Genomic DNA, 18,433 nt, shown 5'->3' with positions numbered 1-18,433 from the left:
AAGTAAATTTGTCTCATTTCAACCCTTTGTCTCTCTCTTTCTCCCAGACGCGTTGAAGACTCACATAAGGGTCTACTAGCGACTAGAAGTATGTATGCACCCCCTCAAAGACTCCCTGTAAACTTGTCTCATTTCAACCCTTTGTCTCTCTCTTTCTCCCAGGCGCGCTGAAGACTCATAGAAGGTCAACTAGCGGCAAGAGGCATGCCGAGAGTCCGAAGAACTCGCCGCCAATTAGTGAGGGGCGCGGAGGAGTTGGGTGGCCTTCATTTGTTTTCACTGCAAGCGCAGACGACGGCACGAGAACGATTGATGAGAGACCAGCGGCCGGCACACCTGACCCTCCTATACCTGAGAGGTAGAAATGAGCAGGGCTGTAACGAAGAGATGCCAGAGGATAGCCGTAAATCGAAACGCCATGTTGACTAGAATGGAAGTTGAAGGGTGGTAACGGAAAGACGCGCAAGTATGAAAGAACATGAGTAATGGTGGCGTTAGGTGAGACTTTTGTAGGGCAGTGACGAAGAGATGGTGTACATGTGAGGTTACATCTGAGCATCCGTGTTAGCTTTTATCAGAGATACTGTAATGATGAAAACGTTTGATGATTCTCCTATCTCGTAGTGGAGGAGAAGCTGTATTACGCATTTTCGTGCACACAAGACACTGCGCGCGAGTACTGGTATAAATAACCGAGTGACTGCCAAACATTCAAAATAGCCTCAGGATTGCACAAAAAGAAGCCGAAACTATTCTTTAAAGCACAGCATGTTGTGGCACTACCCTAGTGTCCATAATCTCTCACACAACTTATTCTTGCCTACCTGAGGTCTATTCTGAGCTCTTGGATATCGCCATTATCTTATCTTCTTGTCTGGTTCTCTCTCTCTCCCCCTGGACCTCTCACTCTGGTCCAGGCGGACATGTTTCACGTGCTCCACTTTGTTCTACACAGGCGGAATTTGGTTTCGATATTAGCTGAAAATGCAGGCTGAAATGCGAAGGCAGGTCCATCGCTCAACGTTAAACTTCAAAACTAAATGCTAATTCCGGCCAGCCAATATCAGTGTAACTGATAGTTTTGAGGGAACAAACCCGAAGAGAATCTCCTTGGAAAGGGCGATAAAACGATGTAAACACTTGGAAGTTTTCACAGACTAAACAAAGCATTGGGTAATGAACAGTTAAGAGTGTTTGTGTGTGTGAGAGAGAGAGAGAGAGAGAGAGAGAGAGAGAGAGAGAGAGAGAGAGAGAGAGAGAGAGACAGACAGACAGACAGACAGACAGACAGACAGACAGACAGACAGACAGTCAGACTAACAAAGAATGAACACAAGGTAAGACAACGAACAGAAAAACACATACTAATCAGAGTTGTGGTCAGGTAGCTGTAATAACAAAAATTGAGAGGCAATAAGGGTAGTGTTACTCACGTTACAGGTGCAGGTGACACATACACGAGGACTCATGCCTTCCCCGTGGTCATAATACTTTCCGCTGTAGAAACAGTTTGCTGAAACACACAACCACACAGACATTAGATGTCATTACAGTACAATTTTAAATGGATCACTGTGCTCTACACTCAGCAACTTGGGTTTCACAGACACTCGAACAAACTTGTTAGCATACAACCCTCTGTCTCTCCCGGACGCATTTCATACTCGGAGAACGTCAAGTAGCGACAACAGGTATGCTCGAAACCCTCTTTCTTCCTTCTTTCCTTCAAGCTCTGTTGTGCCTTGTGGCTTCAAAAAGAAAGGCCACTTGTCTCCCGACAAACAAATTAAAAAAAGAAAAAGAAATTTACACACCTCAAAACAATCAAGTTTACACGCCTCAAAACAGGTTTACACACTCAAAAACAGGTTAACATAGACACAAGTGTATACAAGGTCAGGTCTTTTCTCTGTGTTTGCCTTTGTGATCCGAATCTCTTATTTTTTTTTAAATCTTACGTCATATTTTATGAAATTTCATTTTTGATGCAGAGATTGACCAGGGAGCATGATATGCTAAGGCATAACTTGATATGTTTAAGAGTGAAGTTGCTATTACGTGTGTAAAGAATCCCCGAATCAGAAGTCTATTTTCTCTACATTGCCCGCCTCCAAAAGAAGGAAAGAGAGAATGCTTTATGTCCTACAGGCTGAATATTTCGCATCTTAAGGAAAAGATATGGGTTATACGATTCGAGTTTTACGCCCTCATGGCTTTTGACGAGATACACAAGTGTATGCGTGTTTAGGTGGTATCAGCCATCTGCACTTATGGCAGAATGACCGAGGTCTTTTACGTGCCATTGTGGTGACACGGGGGTGGGACATGGCTTCTGTCTCTGGGTCTGCACATAAAGTTGACCCGTGTCCATCCCGGCCAGAATTCGAACCAGCGACCTTCCGATCACAAGTCCAGTGCTCTACCAACTGAGCTACCCCCCCACCCCGCCTCCAAGAAGAACAGAAGAACAGACTCCTCGTGTACACAGCCCTACAGGTATGACTTAATTGTCTCTCAACACCTGGTCCAGGAACGAATCGGGTGAATGAAGTTTACATGATGAAGGTAAGTCGTGACGCTACCCTGATAGATAAGAAACAACTGGTACTCATGATTCTTCAGTATATACCATACGCGTAGGCCCGCTCAAAAGCCGAGGGTGTTTTCATGAGGTCGTTACCATCAACGCTCGATGGCGCGTTAGTTTAACATTGCGTGCCATTTGATGGTGTTGTATACCATGACACGTCATGTATGACGTCAGGACGTGTGAGGGTATACATTATATTGCCGTAACTGTTCCCGAGTTCTACCTGTGTCCCATCCAAATGTAAATTTTACCGAATCTGCCAAAACGAGCTCGCTAAGTCAAGGAAGTGAACGAAAGGTTGTGATGATTCGGCGGGGATATAGCTCAGTTGGTAGCGCGCTGGATTTGTATTCAGGTGGCCGCTGTCAGCGTGAGTTCGATCCCAGGTTCGGCGGAAATTTATTTCAGAGTCAACTTTGTGTGCAGACTCTCTTCGGTGTCCGAACCCTCCCCCCCCCGTGTACACTACATTGGGTGTGCACGTTAAAGATCCCACGATTGACAAAAGGGTCTTTCCTGGCAAAATTGCTTAGGCACAGTTAATAATTGTCTACCTATACCCGTGTGACTTGGAATAATAGGCCGTGAAAGGTAAATATGCGCCGAAATGGCTGCAATTACTGGCCGTATAAAATTTCATCTCACACGGCATCACTGCAGAGCGCCTAGAACTGTACCCACGGAATATGCGCGATATAAGCGTCATTGATTGATGATAAAGTTAACCTACATACGTGAGAGAGACTACCCATATGATAAATACACCTCTCTTCACACGTGTGTATAAAATGTAAATGAGGTCGGGCAAGACCTTTTCCAACTGTTCAAGATGACCAAGTCACTGAGACAAACTGTATTCTTTTGCACAACAGCTTTGACATATACGGGAATTGAAACAGAGCTGTAGGTTGATGATGAAGGTGAAATATAACACACACACAAAAGGAAGTTACATTTAAAGTACCCCAACGAAGAGACCGATGCGTCTTATTTTCTTTTCCTTCTTCCAGTTTTCTATCTCTTCTAAACTGGCTTCGTACCAAAAATACTTAGAGTAAACCATGTTTTGGGGTAAAATAATCTTAAAATTCCATATTCAAAGGAACAGACAGTTCAGCAAGTTTAAGTAATTTGCAAAGTAAAGCCGATGCTAGTGTGGGGGGAGGTGGGAAGGGGGGGGGGGTCAGGGTCATGACCACACACAAGCTATCTCCAAATCATGACTTATGGTTTACTTCAATGAGTACACATCACCAACAACAAATCTAGCGGTGGCACAAAGGGGGTTGAACCTCAGCACAGACGCAAAGAAGGCCACCTTCCAATAAAAGATGAGCAGATGGCTTTGACGCACTAAAGAGAGAGGAACCATGACCTCCACCTTAAAGGGACACGGCCCACGCAGAACTGCGATCTGAAATCATTTTATTTTTAGTGTGTGTGTGTGTGTGTGTGTGTGTGTGTGTGTGTGTGTGTGGTGTGTGTGTGTGTGGTGTGTGGTGTGTGGTGTGTGCGTGTGTGAGCTTTTGTCTTTCCATCATGTCATTTCTATGTGTTTCTCTGTGATTGTTTCAAAACTCCAAAACCAACTAGACTGCCAACGTTCAAAGCGGCTGCACATTTTGTCAGGATAAGTTTTGTTTTATTTTGTCAATAATTAAACGTTCCAACAACATACCTTTCTTGTTTTTTGGTTGTGAATGTTTCATTTTGCCTATTGTTAAACTGTCCAATAACTAACCTTTCTTGCTATTTGCTTCGTGATATTCAAACACGCAACAAGCTGTGACACCTTGATCATTTTACCATTTCAACGAGCTGGTATCGGAGTTTTGACGTATGTTAAAACTGTTGCTTGAGTGACAAGGTAACTTTAACAAAAAGCAACCTTCAGCAGGTAACATCCACTGCAATTCTGGGAATGGGCCCACCCGGCGGGGGCCTCTTAGAGTAAACTCCCCACGTTTCGCTTCTGTTTTCTTTCAGTACAAATTGGCCTCACCGTAGGACCCCCAAAACGCCAGACCCACGGACCACGGGCTTTAAAATAGCCGCAATCAGCAAGCAAAAGCCATCAACAAGCAGCGAAAAAAGCAGGGCGAGTTTATGTGTATGTGAATGGCCGATAAGATGGCTGTTGGGTCCAAGATGTGAGTGACCGGGCGGTCAAGACTTAATAGCGAGCAGTCGATGGCCACATGGTTTACAACCACCAGGGGCGGGTGGAGAGACAGAAGGAGATAAATGGATTTAGTGTTTTGTCTAATAGAAATGTGGTTTGTTATTTATGCAAAAAGTCATGCACTGTCTCTGTAGATATGCTGATGATCGATGTTCATCCAACCCACGTTGTAAAACTAACGTCCTTTTTGGACTTACAACAAAAACGTGTAATGCGCCAGGAATGTTTTGAAAATGTGTGTATGCAAAAAATAGGAAATGCGCAAAATGCACCGTTTCACAAATCACGACTGTGCGGCCTTTCTCCTTCGGGGGGAAACTAATAATTCAGTTACCTAAATTGATCTTTACAGTTTCTACCAGTGGAAGCGACATTTCTTTGGCCATTCATGACGAGCAAGGATCTTGTTCTGACGAGGCTGATGCGCGTCAGTAATGTGTCCCATTCATACCCTCAGTCGCCACCCCCTCCCCTCCCCCCTCCTTCACCATGTCCACGCCCTTCTCTCACCATCCTCTCTTTTGTTCAGCTCCGTTTCCTTCACTTTTTCGTTTATTTTCTTTTTTGCTTGAAATATAGCCTGTTGCCTGTACTCGTCCCGGTGTTCAGCCTACTTCCCTCAAAAAGCAACTGGTCTCTCGCCCTCTCTTTCTCCCCCCCCCTCCCACTCTCTCTCTCTCTCTCTCTCTCTCTCTCTCTCTCTCTCTCTCTCCATTTCGAGATTCCGTGATATGTATATATTATTAGTCTATATGTCGTGTATGTTCGCGATATGATGGGTGACCACATCTTGATTCCAGTGAAATGAGACACTCTCTCTGTGCGTCGCCATGCTGCAGAAGACTACAAAGGCACCACACATGTGTTTTTCCTCTTCTTCTATTCCCATTCACTGATTTTGGTGAAGTGTTGAAGATGAGTAAGAGGGGTGGAATCCGGTCTATGCCTAGCATTACACCTACGAAAAAAGGTCTTTCCTTTTCAAGTTACCCTTCAATTCTCTCTGTCTGTCTCTCTCTATGTCTGTCTGTCTCTGTCTGTCTGTCTGTCTGTCTGTCTCTGTCTCTCTGTCTCTCTCTCTCGCTCTCTCTGTCTATCTCTCTCTGTCTCTCTCTCGCTGTCTGTCTCTCTGTCTGTCTGTCTGTCTCTCTCTTTCTGTCTTTATGTCTCTTAAAAGCAGCCTCAATATCTTTGTCTGTCTTTATCTTTCTCAAGGACATATCGTAGAGAAGACAAAGCATAGTCTTAAACCTTGATGTCAAAAAAGGATCAGTTCAGTTTAGTTCCATTCAGTTCATTTCATGCTCTGTCTCTCTCTTTGTCTGTCTGTCTGTCTATGTTTCCCTCTCTCTCTCTCGCTCTCTCTCTGTCTGTCTGTCTGTCTGTCTCTGTCTCTCTCTCTGTCTGTCTGTCTGTCTGTCTGTCTGTCTCTCTGTCTCTCTCTCTCTCTGTCTCTCTCTCTCTCTCTTGATTGTAAGACTAGGCGTCAGCCTAAAATCTCCATCCTTGAGTAATAAAGTTCGTTCGTTCGTTCGTTCGTTCGTTCTCTCTCTCTCTCTCTCTCTCTCTCTCTCTCTCTCTCTCTCTCTCTCTCTCTCTCTCTCTCTCTCTCTCTCAGAGTCTCTCTTATACTGGTCTCTCTACCAGTCCTCTCCATTTTACAGCTCAATGTTAATATGTGCTCTTCTTTCCCCGTTCGAGAAGGTTGAGACAATATAAGCAAACATGAGCGCATCATTAACAAGGATCAGAAGAAGAAACTTTTTCAAGATACGGATTTTACAGAATATGTACAGTGGAATGTTCAGCTGCGTAGAGGGGGAGGTAGTAGAATGTTGGCGGAAAACGGGGAGGGGGAATGGGGATGAGAACAGATCGAAAGAGATACTGCTAAAGAAGGCCAAAAATCCAGAGGGAGAAACAAAAGAGAGATGACAGGGAACCACGTGGTAAATTATCACTCCGCCCCCCCTCTCTCTCTCTTTCTTTCTGTGTGTGTGTGTGTGTGTGTGTGTGTGTGTGTGTGTGTGTGTGTGTGGTGTGTGTGTGTGTGTCTGTCTATCTGTGTGTGTGTCTGTCCGTCCGTCCGTCAGCCTGACTTTCTGTTTGCCTGTCTGTCTGTCTGTTCATCTGTTCGTCCGGAAGCCTGTCTGTCTGTCTCTCTATCTGTCTCTCTGTCTGTCGGTCGGTCTGTCGGTCTGTCTATGTCGTTCTCTCTCTACTGGCCCCTCTCTCCCTGCCTCCAACATAAAGGAACGCCAATCAAGCTAACTGAGCCCCATAAACAATACTTACTCAAACATATCGGACAGCACTCGCCGTCCCTGTAGACGGGGTTTTTACACTCAGCAGGCGGACACTGCACGTTCCTGCATTCCACTGTTCCGTTCTGTCCATCAGAAGATAAAGATGCAACATACCATCATTTAAAATGTCAATGTACATTTAACTACTTAATTTCTTATGCGAGCGTACTATAGCCAAAAGCTTTTTTTTGTGTAAAGTATCCCTTTCGAATTCAAAGAACCAGCAGATTTGTTCTCAAAGCCACACACTAATAATGCTTTTCATGCATTAACTTTATCAACATTGTCTTAGAAAGGACGTTTGAAATGAGAAAAAATATTTACATTTACATTTAACAAAAATAACACTAAAAATCAAAGCAAGGGTTGCTAGCTAAATGTTGAGCGAATATGCTTAACACAAGCATCATGCCAAAACTGAAAACACCATATTATCCACTTCCGTTTACAGGTAATTACATTTCCACTTAACTTTGGATATATGGTACTTAATACAGGCGTATTACATGCGATGCCAAGGCTTCATTTCAAAAATGGAAAATACTGTCCACTTCAGACATTTGAAAAGGGAGCAAACCATTTCTATCATAGACCAAATTTTCAAAGAATCAAGTAAAATGCAACCGAACAATGCGCTTAGTTCATACAACGACATTTGAAGAGAGAGCAACTAAACTTGAAACACAGTTGAAACATTGACCAAAGAATCAAGTACAAATGCAATCGAAGCATTCACTTAAAATAACAGTTTTAATTTTTTCATTCTCAACATCCAGAAGAGGAAAAAACTACTTGCAAAAAACACACTAATGCTTTTTTGTTTTTCCTGTTTAAAAGCCCTCTTTCTCCCTCTCCTCCAAAATTCAATTAGCAACCATTTGTTTATTGCAAATGAGAGCAGTGGGTATAGTTACACTTTTGCAGTATGTCTTTACTCAAATGATTTAAAATCCCTGATTATCATGTAAAAATCAACTGTTCATAAAATTAGAGAAATTGTGATAAAGAGTAAGTTTTAATATTATTCAGAGGAATCAGCTGGAGGGGTTTTGTGTTACATTCAAAGAGATTTGGAGAGGAAACAAAGACACCATTAATAGTGGGAAGAAAGAACCCGCATCCATTGACAGGACAATTAATCAGTAAGTGAGGTCAAAGGGCAGACATACAATGAATAGAAAAGAAGTTCAATTTTCAATTGCAAAAGAAGTGTCTTATGAATATATTTTGTGCATAAAATATGCAGATTACCAATCCAAAAATCGTTATCAAAAGTAGGCAAATCAGAACTTACCAGAATGGGCTAAACTTACCTACATGTCTACAACAAATTATTGCAGAGAACCAATCAAAACACACCTTACAAACTGAGCAAAGTCAAAGAACCAATGAGCATGAGTCTACCTACCCGACACCTGCAAACGGAACATTTATCTTTCTCCCAGACTTCCCCTTCTGTCCGAACGGTACCATTGTCGGAACAGCTCTGCAGACACTGACACTGCTCCAAACGAGATATTTTCTCTTCTGCCCGCAGAAGCTGCAATCATACCAGTGCCCAGTTTCAGAACCCAATCCCCTGATAAACTGAGTTTAAGATGAAATTAAAGCACAGTCCTTCCCCTGAAAACAATTCTGCTGAAAATCATAGATCAGGCCAGTTAGGCTTTTTACACGGAATAAGACTATTCCTCCACTTGGTCACCTTCTAAAACTCAACGACCTGGATGCTTTGTGTGCAGAGCGGGACTTAGTTTTGACACATTCATCTCTTTACTGACACCAGTGGAAATGTGTCAACATTATCTTATTACAAAAAATCCCGCCTTGCACTGCAATCAGTCACGATGTGGAGTTTTGGTATGTTTCCAGGTGGAGATATGGTCATAACCCAAGTTGAAGTCTAGGCAGATCTGAGATAGTAATCCAAACTGTTTTCAAGGCAACGAGCGTGCCTTTAACGGGGTTCTATGCAGCTAATCGAAGCTATACAATGTTCTAAATATGTCTTGTTCACATAAAATGTAGTTTAGTGCGACTTTTTTTTCACATACACATATCAGGACACATTTGAGTGTCTGTTTACGACGTGTTAATTATATTTCTAATTTTACGATTATATCTAATCTCGAATACAATGTATACGGGTTCAAAAGACTTATCTAAATTTTTTTTAATCATTCACTTATGAACTTGTAACGTTAATTGCTCTTCTGCCTGTTAAATTATGACACCAGTACAAGAAAAAAATGCGATTATGTAAACGTTATTTGAAAATAGCAGTATCTGATTCTCAACATGTTTCAGTGAAATCGAAACGTTCGTGTAAAAGTCAATGCGTAAATCCCAAGTAAATGAAACATGTGCAAATACCCTTCTGAATCGTATGCTGATTGAAAATTCGTTTATAAACGTTCACATTTTCAAATGAAGTCTAGTCATCCCTTTTGAAATCATCAAAAGTGGACATTTTAGTGAGGAACACACACTACAATTTTGACACTCGGATACAAACACTGAGGGAGCGCCATGCATCATTCTGATTTGCATTACTCATGCTCTCAACTACCTTAAAAATAATAAGTCGAAAAAGTCCGGACACTCCAGTGGTAAGTAAAGTCTACTTTCCGTAATTAATGTTAAGCTTTCGTTTTCTCTTTTCATTGCATTGCTCAACTGCTTGTCAAAGGGAGATTGGGTTGGAGGTAATATAAGGCGATGGAGTACACAGTATGAGAGAGAGAGAGAGAGAGAGAGAGAGAGAGAGAGAGAGAGAGAGAGAGAGAGAGAGAGAGAGAGAGAGAGAGAGAGAGAGAGAGAGAGAGAGAGAGAGAGTATTTTGGTGCAAAATGCTTGAGAGTGAGAGTGGAGATATTCAACCCATTCCAAGGACAAGTCAAAGAGGGAACCATGCAGATGAATTACTATGTTGAAGCATGCACAGATGTGACAACCAGTTTACAAATGAATTGCAAATGTGTTGGTTGTAAAGATTCTGTTTCAACCTTTTTAAGTAAACGAATAAACAATACTAAAAATTACAAATATGTTAGAGCTACGAGACCACCCATACGACAGAGGGTTTGGTGGAGTACACCACACCATGCAAGTTAACTATTTTCTTGTGATCTAACACGTGTTTTTCTTCTCCTCTTGCACTCGTCATTATTACAATGACACGGTACAGTTCGAACAGGGAAACATAACATTATTCAACACTAAATTCCTTAAACCCGGCGAAATGATTGGTTTAAGTTAGCAACATTAGACATATTCTAACAATATCACACGCAAAACCCAACCAAAAAACCCCCTTAAAATCTCAAAAATCAAAGTCAAATCAAACTTCGTGTGTGACAGTTACTAAAAGTTTCACTTACTTTTTTTCAAACATAAATGCACAGTAACGCATGCCATGCGATTCTGATAAATAGTTCACATTCATGGGAAGATAGGGTGGGTATATGGATAAGTGAGGGTGAATAACATCCTTGTGTGTGCATTTGTGAATGTGAGAGTAAAGGCGGGAGATCAAAATAACAGTACTGACCTTGTCTGATATATTTTTATACAGATTATACATTTCTTGTACTTGGCTTTCCAACGCCTGATACTGAGCGCACGTTGGACAGTCTGCAAGCAAAGACACGAGATATAAAACATAGGGTATTCATTTTCCGTACAAAAGAAACACTGTATGAAACATTGTAGTGTGACTACTCTTAAAATAGTAATATAAAAATACCAAAGCATGCAGACGTCCGACGCACTCTGGACCATCAGCGATTCCGATCAAATTATTTGTCATAACAAACAAACATACACATACGCACGCACGCAAGCACGCACACACGCACGCACGCACGCACGCACGCACGCACGCACGCACACACGCACGCACGCACGCACGCACGCAAGCACGCTCGCACCCACACACATTTACTCCCATCTTTAAAAATTGTCAAAATAATCACATTTCAATGATTCAAATAAGAATTTGAGTAACACACACACACACACACACACACACACACACACACACACACACACACACACACACACACACACACTAGCGTCATTGTCGGGCAGACCATGCTGACGTGTACATGTGCAAACATACCGGTATCTTGGTGCGGGCACTGTAACAAATAGCCATGGGCCTGTGTGACTATCTGTACGTCTTGCAGGGCACCCTGAAAAAAAAACACACAAGCGAACAGTTAAGTATCCAAAGCCATACAAAATTATACACAAGCAATGGAAAGGTCGAAGACAAAAAAAAGGATAACATTAAGAAACACTAACTGACACTCGATGCTTTTCATGTGTACTTGCTTGCTTTTTCCGTACTCCTTTTACAACCAAAAAACTTACCCAAAACAACAAATAAAAAAACCAAAAGCCTCCATTTATATGTTTGCATTTGTTATCAGATGAACAACTTTCCTCTTCTTTTGTTTTTTATTTTTATTTTTTCTCATCAATTCCTTCTTAAATATTGTCACAAGTTCACAAACGGGGGTTCCATCCGTGATAAGTGTTTAGTAAAAATAAAACATCTTTAAGAGACAAAATAATTCACTTACCCTGAAAAGTGCATGTTGGTCGTTCCTTTGACCGATGTAAAGTTTGAGTTGCTGCTGACGTTTGTCGGCGGAAGGGAAGGTTTTGTCCACCGACTCTCGTATCACCCGTGAGTAGATCTGACTGCAGTTGACGGACAAGGTGACCTTGGAGCCACTGAGGGTCAAGGCCACTTTGTGCCAGCGACCGTCCGCCAAACGGTAAGGGAATGTTTCGACGCGAGCTTGTTGGTCATAGGTGTAGTGAAACCGCACCTCGTCTCGCCGCCCACTGCTCTCCAACTCTAAATATCTGCAATCATATTGATACGAAATACTTTATAATAAATATTATTATAATTGCATCAACCTAAGAGACATTGATCTTCGAACGCAATGGCAATGAATATGGTGAGGATTTGTACATAGCAAAACCACATTTTGCTTTTGCCGCCTGCTGCTCTCCAACTCTAAATATCTGCAATTAGATTGATAAGAAATACTTTATAATAAATATTAATCCAAAAAAGACCTCGCCGGCATCTTGCAAGCGAGCTGCATCCACGATTCTAAGACAAGTTCATCAGTTGTATCGTAAGTGTTTGTCTACTAAAAAGACCACTTGGTCGACATACTAGTAAATGTAACGTCTTGTTTTGTCAATAATAAACGTTCCATTAACCTACAATTCTTGTTGTTTGATTCTTCATTTATAATATATATCATAATTGCATCAACCTAGAAGACAATGATCTGGGAACGCAATGACAATGACCATGGTAGGGATTGGTAAAAAGCGAAACTTGCCGCCTGCCGCCTGCCGCTCTTCTTCACTGAGATCAGATTGATGAAAAATATAGTTTACGGTTAAAGGTATGATGTCTGCAATTACAGTGATCAAAATTAATTACTTTGAATTATTTGATTGTGTTTGGCGTGGATTCAGTGAAACTTTACCTCGTCTCCTCGCCAACTGAACTCGAACTCATCCACAATCGGAATGATAAGAGACACCATGAGATCACAAGTGCATTCTAATTTAAGTACCAATGGCTGCATATACAGATTTTAATTGACGATGTTCGAAAATAACTCTGAAGAGTTTGCATAGGTTGTTAAAGATTAAGAGTGATTACTCTTGCTTTTAGTGCAACAACTTTCCCACGGAACATTATGGGCCAGTTCCGGAATTTGTCGGGGGGAGAGGGGGAGGGGGGGGGGGGCGGATTGGTGGCTATGGGTGTATTGAAATCGCACTTGGTCTCCGCACCCACTACTTTTCAAAGAAGATGCATGATCGTCATAGACTACTTTACTATTACAAAACGTGTACCGAAACGACAATGATGATAACCTCTTTTTCTGTCTCTGTTTCTCGCTAGCTCTCTTTCTCTCCCTCTTCTATCTCTCTTTACCTCTCCCGAATTATATCTCTTCCTCCCTTCTCTCTCTCTCTTTCTCCCATCTTTGCCCTCTCTTTCACTCTTCCTCCATCCCTCCTTCCCTCTCTCCTGCCCGAAGCCACATCCACCAACCAAGCACTAATCTTCTCAGCACGCCAGAGGACCGACCGGATCCAGCAACATACAAAAAGATTAGACCACAAGGAGCAAGTTAAGTGGGAGAAGAAGGAAGAAGAAACGTAAGGGAAAAAAACAGCAAATGAGCATTAGACGGATGGCTAGCGGATATTGGCTTGCAAGCCAGCAGCCCCAGGTATAGACCAACTCTCCGTTTCATTTGGGATAACTCACTCTTCCCCCCCCCCCCCCCTCATCCCCCATCGCCCGAGATAGGCTTGCAAACCAACATCCCCAGGTATAAAGCAAAAGTGCGTTTCACTTTGCCCCCCCCCCTCCCCACAAAAAACCACCGAAAAACCAACTCTACCTAATCCCCCTCCCTTTCTCCCCTCCCCTCCCCTCCTCTCTCTTTCCCCCTCCTACCCTCCCTCACTTGTCATCCACTTGCTAGACCACCTGCCGTCCCTGTGCCGAGCACCTGCGCGGATCAGGAGCGATCCTCATCCGTTATGGCTCAACGTTGCGCGCCCCAGACCACACACACAATTTTACTTCCAATCATCCCCCTCCTTGAACTGCTGATCCGATGCTTGCTTGCCCCACCGAGTACGGACACTGGCGATCTGGTCTGTCTCATCCGGTACAGGGTGGAATTGGAAGGTCTGATCAGGCCTACTTTTTTTCTGTTACACTCTTTTTCAAGTGGTGACAATGGCGATAAACATTTCCTCGTCTGCTCCAGGGAAGAATCGAAAGGTCTTATTGGCACCTCTCCTTCTGTGGCCCTACTTGCCCAAGACGGGATATTGGCGATCTAGTCTATCTGCACCGGTACAGGGGGGATTCGTAATGCGGGATCCGCCATTCTTATTTTGTAGCCATCTTGTCCAAATAGAGAAACTGGCGATCTGGTATCTCTGCTCTCCTCCAGGGAAGAAGTCTGTTCCGTCACTCTTCTTCTGTTGCCCTCTTGTCCAAGCAGGAACACTGGGCTAGTCTCTGTTTTGCCCGAAAAAAGAATCGTAAAGGCTGATCCGTCATTTTTCATCTGCTGTTCTCTTGTCCACGTAGGGACATGCTGTGTGTCTTCTGCCCCAAAGAGGAACTGCGAAACCTAATATATAATTCCTCTGTTGCCAGTGCCAAAGACGGACAACCCCTTTCCAGCTCCGAATGGGAAAAATACACCCCCCCCCCCCCGCCCCCATTTATCTGCACATGCATGTTACGCTTAGCCAAGTAGTGACATGGCTCCAGTCTCTCTGCAAAAGGAATGAATCGGGAGATGAGGCCTTAACAATCATTCTTCTTCTGCATTTTTGTCAAAGCCGGTACGGCACTTTTCGGCCCGGGAAAAATATGTTACATGCGTCACAGTTCAAAAGACGATCGGAACATTTTCTGGTCCCGGACAAGAATGGGGACATCTAACAAAGAACTGTGATGCTAGTCCGCCTAAGATTTATTGCCGTTCTTGCTTTATGTCAAATTTTCCTGAGGCAAAGGCGAGTAACCACAGTGACTTAAATTATTGTAACAAATTCAAGGCGTCGTTTCATCATTTTCTTTTTATAGTTTCCATATTTGTCCCCTGCCACACTGGGCCAACAAACTGGGTAAATCGAAAACTTAATTCATCCAATGCTCCAAGGTCATATTTTTGTCAAAGATACATGTCGCTTAAAAACTCATCATTTCTGAATTCAGGCAAAGCTCGTAAGACAAACGACGAGGCACAGACTGTATTTTGGCACAATGTCAGCTGGACTAAGTATCAGCACTTCAGCTGTCCTCTCGAATGATCCAAACTCTGAAGAACGAAGCGGCGATCCATATTGTACTCTGCCGTAAAAGAAGACCACACACAATATATCTCTCCAGCTCGGTGTGTGTGTGTGTGTGTGTGTGTGTGGGTGCGTGCTTGCGCGCGTGCGTGCGTGTGTGTGTGTCCCTTTATCTCGCTCCATCCTTCTTCCAACTCCCCCCCCCCCCCCCCCCCCCCCCCCCCCCGTCTACTCTCTAGTCTCCCTCTGCGGTCGAAGTCAATCCAGACGGACTGAAGAGGAATGACAACTGTTCGTATTCCGTATTGGAGCAGGAAGCCACTACTAAGTGTCGTCTCCGCTGATTTGTCAATGTCAGAGATGAAAGGAGTTCCACAGGGGGAAGGAAATAGGGCGATATCTCGGAAGTGGATTTCACCTGTCTGCTTGGTTTTTGCTTCACCCACCAAGCTGTGTTTTCCCTTCCCTTTGTGTATATATCGCTTTAAGTGCTTCCCTACAAGTGCTACCGTAACTGTTGATAGCAGTCGCCGCTAGCGCTTGGTGTTACCTAAAATAGTACCTGGATTTAAAGTGAGTATATCCGCTAGCGTCTTTATCTTAACTTTTCCTTATTCAGCCACTAAGGCGATTAGTGTTTCTAATAAAGCATCATGATAACAAGCAGCACATTCCCGATGTGCCCTGCAATAGAAGTCTGAAGCAGGACATGTGTCCTTGTGTGCATGACTCAAGGTCATCAAGGTGATTTGTTCTGAGAAATCTGTTGCGATGCTGATCATTGATTTTGTTTGTTTGAACAGTGGTTTCAACAGTTATCAAATACACAATCTTCTGTCTCTGAATGTCGCAATTCCTTGCTTGAAAGCCAGATCACCTTCACGCAAACCCAAAATCAATAGCTTTCTGTCGAGCCAGTTTTACTGGTGAGTCTAAAATCTTGTTAAGCGGAAGAGCAAAGATGGGGTTGGGGTTTGGGGAGGGGGGGTGGAGGGATGGGGGGGGGGGGGCGTTGTACTACTATACCGATACTAACATACTAACAATTTCAGCTATAGGATGTACGAATTTAGAGAACAGACGTACGAAAGAACAGCCTCGAGGGCGGATGTCGAACTCATTACTCAGGTAGTGACTACTGAGATCAACAACTCCAACAAAGATTTAAGCTTCCGACAGTTTCAGCTGCAATAAGTGAGTATAAACGCGAAGAGGAGCAGGTAAGGGAGCAGACGTCAGACGCAGTCAGTGAAATCAACAACTCCACCAAAGATTAAATCTTACGACATATGCGGCTGGATTTATGTGCACAGACGTGAAAAAGGAACAGATAAGAGGGGTGCTGTACAAAGGTGCTGAAATCAACAAACTCAACCCGAGCTTAACGCCTATAAGCAGGTCTTTCTTTCTTTATTTGGTGTTTAACGTCGTTTTCAACCACGAAGGTTATATCGCGACGCGGAAAGGGGGGAAGATGGGATAGAGCCACTTGTTAATTGTTTCTTGTTCACAAAAGCACTAATCAAAAATTTGCTCCAGGGGCTTGCAACGTAGTACAATGTATTACCTTACTGGGAGAATGCAAGTTTCCAGTACAAAGGACTTAACATTTCTTACATACTGCTTGACTAAAATCTTTACAAAAATTGACTATATACAAGAAACACTTAATAAGGGTAAAAAGAGAAACAGAATCCGTTTGTCGCCTCTTACGACATGCTGGGGAGCATCGGGTAAATTCTTTACCCTAACCCGCGGGGGGTAAGCAGGTCTGAAGTAGTGAGATCATCAACCCCAACACAGACCTTTCAGGTTGGATTTATGTGTAAGATATGAAAATGAACAGCCAAGAGAGCGGGTGTACAACTGTGCTAAAATCACAGAAGCTTGTATCCAACCACCGGTGGATAATTATTTACTCCCTCATGCTTATTATTTACTGCTGCATGCTTACCCTTACTACTACTATTTATTAGTAGTAAATAGTAGTAGTAAGGAGACTGTATGGAATAAGGAGTAAATATATGGAATAAGGAGTAAATAAAGATCCACCGGCGATTGGATACAAGCTCCTGTGGCTAAAATCAACACATTCTAACAACGATTACAGTTCTGGTTTAAACACAAATGTATTCAAAATACATCACATGAAACAATTCAAAATATACAACTGGGACACGCACTCTAGTAAATGCTTATTTTACAACTATTACAGTTATGATCCTAATCCCAGCACGGGAAGAAAATAGCGGACCGTGTGCAGACAGCCATGCATTTCAAAACCTTCCCCTTGTATGTATATATAGAATGACGTCAAGAGCGAGAATGCATAGAAATTACGTCATGAGCAAGGGAGACTATATATATATATATATATATATATATGTCTTCGTCCAGGGAGCGCTGGGTTTGAGGAGTAGAACTAAGTACTGCTTATAAGCAGAGAATAGGGAAGGCTCTCGACCTTGTGTCAGCAGGTTCACGATCCCAAGACAGATTTCTGCTTGTACCCGGTTAACAAGGATCTCGTGTACACCTTATCGTCAAAGACGCAGGCACTATATAGACGTAAAGAAAAGACTCCCTCTCAGCCCCCAGACACCCCCCCCCCCCCCCACCGAACAAAATGATGCTTATCAGTTTGAATATAAATCCTCGTAGACAAATCATAAAGTCAAAGCAAGGTGTTATAAAAAAATATTGTTAATAATTTTTAATCGATCTTTAGTACAAAGCAAAGGTTCATGTTTGCACACAGGAACAAAGAAAATTGCCCCGAAAAATCAAAAATCTGAGCACCTGCACTTATTACTAACTTTGTTCTCGTATACCCTTAAACACTGAACAACTAAAGCACTTAATTCACCTTCGAGTGCAGTTTTAAAACACAATCAAACGATTTAAAATATGAGAGATCAAGACCATCAACAAAAGCCGAACGCACCGAAAGCACTTCGACCAACAAGAGCCGGACCCTTTCCCTCCCAAACGAAAATGAATAAACTTTGGTTGCAATCATGTTCACATTCCTAAAACGTATTTACTGTTCTTCCTGTTCGGCGTTTAAAAACTAACAGAGATATCTACCGAACTAATAGGTAAATCGTTAATAATCGATTGGCAGTAGATTCGTCGTACACAATCAATGGAGGTGTTTCCTGCCAGCATCGTGCATCTGTAAGCGTCCCACCTCTGTCATCTCAGTACCTTACTTTTAATCAGAACCATCGTTCAACTAGGGGACCCTTCACCCACAATAGTGCCAGGTCTTCACACGGATATAACCGAGTATAAAGGCGTGGATCCGCTTCTTTACAGCCGAAGACAAGAGAAAGGTAGTTGTTTCGAGTTTTCTAAATGCGCTTCATCTCTGTCATCTCACCAACTTTCTTAACTTGCAATGTTCGGAAGTAAGTCTGTCGGGATTGTACGGGTTGTGAAAGAGTGAACACCCTTGCTTTTTCTCGGACAAATACATTCCCACGT

At 42.8% G+C, this 18,433-nt stretch overlaps 1 protein-coding gene across 5 annotated transcripts in view; it reads right to left on the bottom strand.

Annotated features, from left to right (window-relative positions):
• The window catches only part of LOC138954134 (protein kinase C-binding protein NELL1-like), a 162,458-nt gene that overhangs the window by 15,408 nt on the left and 128,617 nt on the right, over nt 1-18,433 (bottom strand). For 4 of the 5 annotated variants that reach the window (XM_070326037.1, XM_070326038.1, XM_070326041.1 and 1 more), the window contains 6 exons: nt 11,665-11,953; nt 11,199-11,271; nt 10,629-10,711; nt 8,487-8,618; nt 7,068-7,161; nt 1,434-1,513 (listed from right to left, as the gene is read on the bottom strand). In XM_070326037.1, the coding sequence (XP_070182138.1) occupies nt 1,434-1,513; nt 7,068-7,161; nt 8,487-8,618; nt 10,629-10,711; nt 11,199-11,271; nt 11,665-11,953 (751 nt within the window). The remainder of the gene's footprint in view (nt 1-1,433; nt 1,514-7,067; nt 7,162-8,486; nt 8,619-10,628; nt 10,712-11,198; nt 11,272-11,664; nt 11,954-18,433) is intronic. The other variant, XM_070326040.1, reaches the window with a different exon arrangement.

This window comes from Littorina saxatilis, unplaced genomic scaffold (assembly GCF_037325665.1).
Source record: "Littorina saxatilis isolate snail1 unplaced genomic scaffold, US_GU_Lsax_2.0 SUPER_4_unloc_2, whole genome shotgun sequence".
Classification (NCBI taxonomy): domain Eukaryota; kingdom Metazoa; phylum Mollusca; class Gastropoda; order Littorinimorpha; family Littorinidae; genus Littorina; species Littorina saxatilis.
The sequence above is the reverse complement of the archived record's forward strand: the minus strand, read 5'-3'. Positions and strand labels throughout refer to the sequence as shown.